General features: G+C 47.5%; 1 protein-coding gene across 1 annotated transcript; it reads left to right on the top strand.

Moving 5' to 3' along the window:
- The first annotated feature begins 10 nt into the window (after window positions 1-10).
- Window positions 11-1,666, top strand: LOC102314272 (disabled homolog 2-interacting protein-like). Its single transcript, XM_005952739.3, has 2 exons — window positions 11-485; window positions 609-1,666. Exons 1-2 carry the CDS (start codon window positions 379-381, stop codon window positions 934-936), a joined length of 435 nt encoding a protein of 144 aa, XP_005952801.1. The 5' UTR covers window positions 11-378; the 3' UTR covers window positions 937-1,666.
- The last annotated feature ends 6 nt before the right edge of the window (window positions 1,667-1,672 follow it).

Below are 1,672 nucleotides of genomic sequence, written 5' to 3'. Positions count from 1 at the left end.
GGAATGAAGTCTTCTTTATATAACACCAGTTTAAAGTAAAGACCCTACAGTGTCAGAGTAAAAAACCCCGACAATCAGACGATTAGCTTTGAGCAGCACTTGGTGACAGCAGGAAGGAAGAACTCTCCTTTAACAGGAAGAAACCTCCAGGAGGACCAGGCTCAGGGAGAGGCAGCTGTCTACCTTGTCTGAAAGTCTACATTTGGATCTCAGAGAGTAACTTCTCTCCTCTCTCTAATCACCAACAGTGTCTTTCCACGAGAACTCAAAGAGGTTTTTGCATCGTGGCGGCAGGAATGCAGCAACCGAGGTCGACCGGACATCAGCGAGCGTTTGATCAGCGCTTCCTTGTTCCTGCGGTTTCTCTGTCCGGCCATTATGTCCCCCTCGCTTTTCAATTTGATGCAAGAGTATCCCGACGATCGCACGGCACGCACGCTCACGCTCATTGCTAAAGTCACGCAAAACCTGGCAAACTTCACCAAGTAAGTTTCTGCTTTTGTTGTGTGTTTTGAAAACACCTTCTATTGTTAGAGTAGAATTGTGGACTTAAAACTCTGCTACGTTGTTTTTCCCCCGTTTCTCTTTCCTGCCCCTGTTCCTAACAGATTTGGTAACAAGGAAGAATACATGTCCTTCATGAACCAGTTCCTGGAGCACGAGTGGACCAACATGCAGCGCTTTCTGCTAGAAATCTCAAACCCAGAGACAATCTCCAACACAGCGGGCTTTGAGGGCTACATTGATCTCGGCAGGGAGCTCTCTACATTGCACTCCCTTCTTTCAGAGGTGGTCTCCCAGATGGACCAGGTACTTAAAAATATGTTGGTCATTAGCTGTCCATCAAGATCTGTGTGTGGTCAGCCGTCTGCGCAAGAGAGACAAAGAAGAGAGTGCAGGCAGGGTGGCGTGAGCAAAGATGGGTGTCAGGGGTGATTTGTGACAGAAGCATAGCCGTGAAAGGGAAGGTTTTCAAGACAGTTGTGAGACCTGCTGTGATTTACGGTTTGGAGGCAATGGCGTTGACAAAAACACAGGCGGTGGAGCTGGAGGTGTTAAGACTTTCATTAGTAGTGGCCAGGATGGACATGATTAGAAACTGGACAAAGGACGTTGAACATGGAGCTGCCAGGGAGGAGGAAAACGGGAAGGACACAGACGGAAGAAGTGAAGGAGGACATGCAGATGGTCGGTGTAACAGAAGAGGATAGGGTGAGGTGATCTGCCTAAAGGGGAGCAAACGCAGCTGATGTGCCGCTGCCCCTTTCAGGAAGAGCTCCGTGAGTGACAGGGAGAAGCGCTAATGGGAGCAGCGCAGCATATTGAGTTGAGTTGGGGATGGCAGCTGATCAGACATGAATGAAACATTCTGTCACTTTGAAATTTCTTCCTGAGTGATGACTCTCCGATGTAAACATAAATCACAGCACGGCCATTGATTTAAACTTAAAATCAGGACTTTACCACAGCTGAGCAGGCGGCCTGAAAAATGGCTCGTGACGACAGGTTAACGCGCAGTTAATGGGCCACATTAGAGTCAATATTTCATAGTCCTTCTGTTGACTGACATGGAAAAATGTGTACATAAAAGCAGATTTATTGGAAATTTGGCTGTATTGAAAGACCAGCATATGTGAGCACAGAGAGAGGGAAGCAGATATAAAGCAGACGA

Source organism: Haplochromis burtoni, unplaced genomic scaffold, assembly GCF_018398535.1.
Source record: "Haplochromis burtoni strain Fernald_Lab_line unplaced genomic scaffold, NCSU_Asbu1 Contig_2108, whole genome shotgun sequence".
Taxonomy (NCBI): domain Eukaryota; kingdom Metazoa; phylum Chordata; class Actinopteri; order Cichliformes; family Cichlidae; genus Haplochromis; species Haplochromis burtoni.
This window is presented reverse-complemented; position numbering and strand designations above follow the sequence as displayed.

Coding starts and splice junctions, on each gene's coding strand:
- LOC102314272 (XM_005952739.3), top strand. CDS start 379: ATGTCCCCCTCGCTTTTCAATTTGATGCAAGAGTATCCCGACGATCGC. Junction 486..608: donor AACCTGGCAAACTTCACCAA/GTAAGTTTCTGC, acceptor TGTTCCTAACAG/ATTTGGTAACAAGGAAGAAT.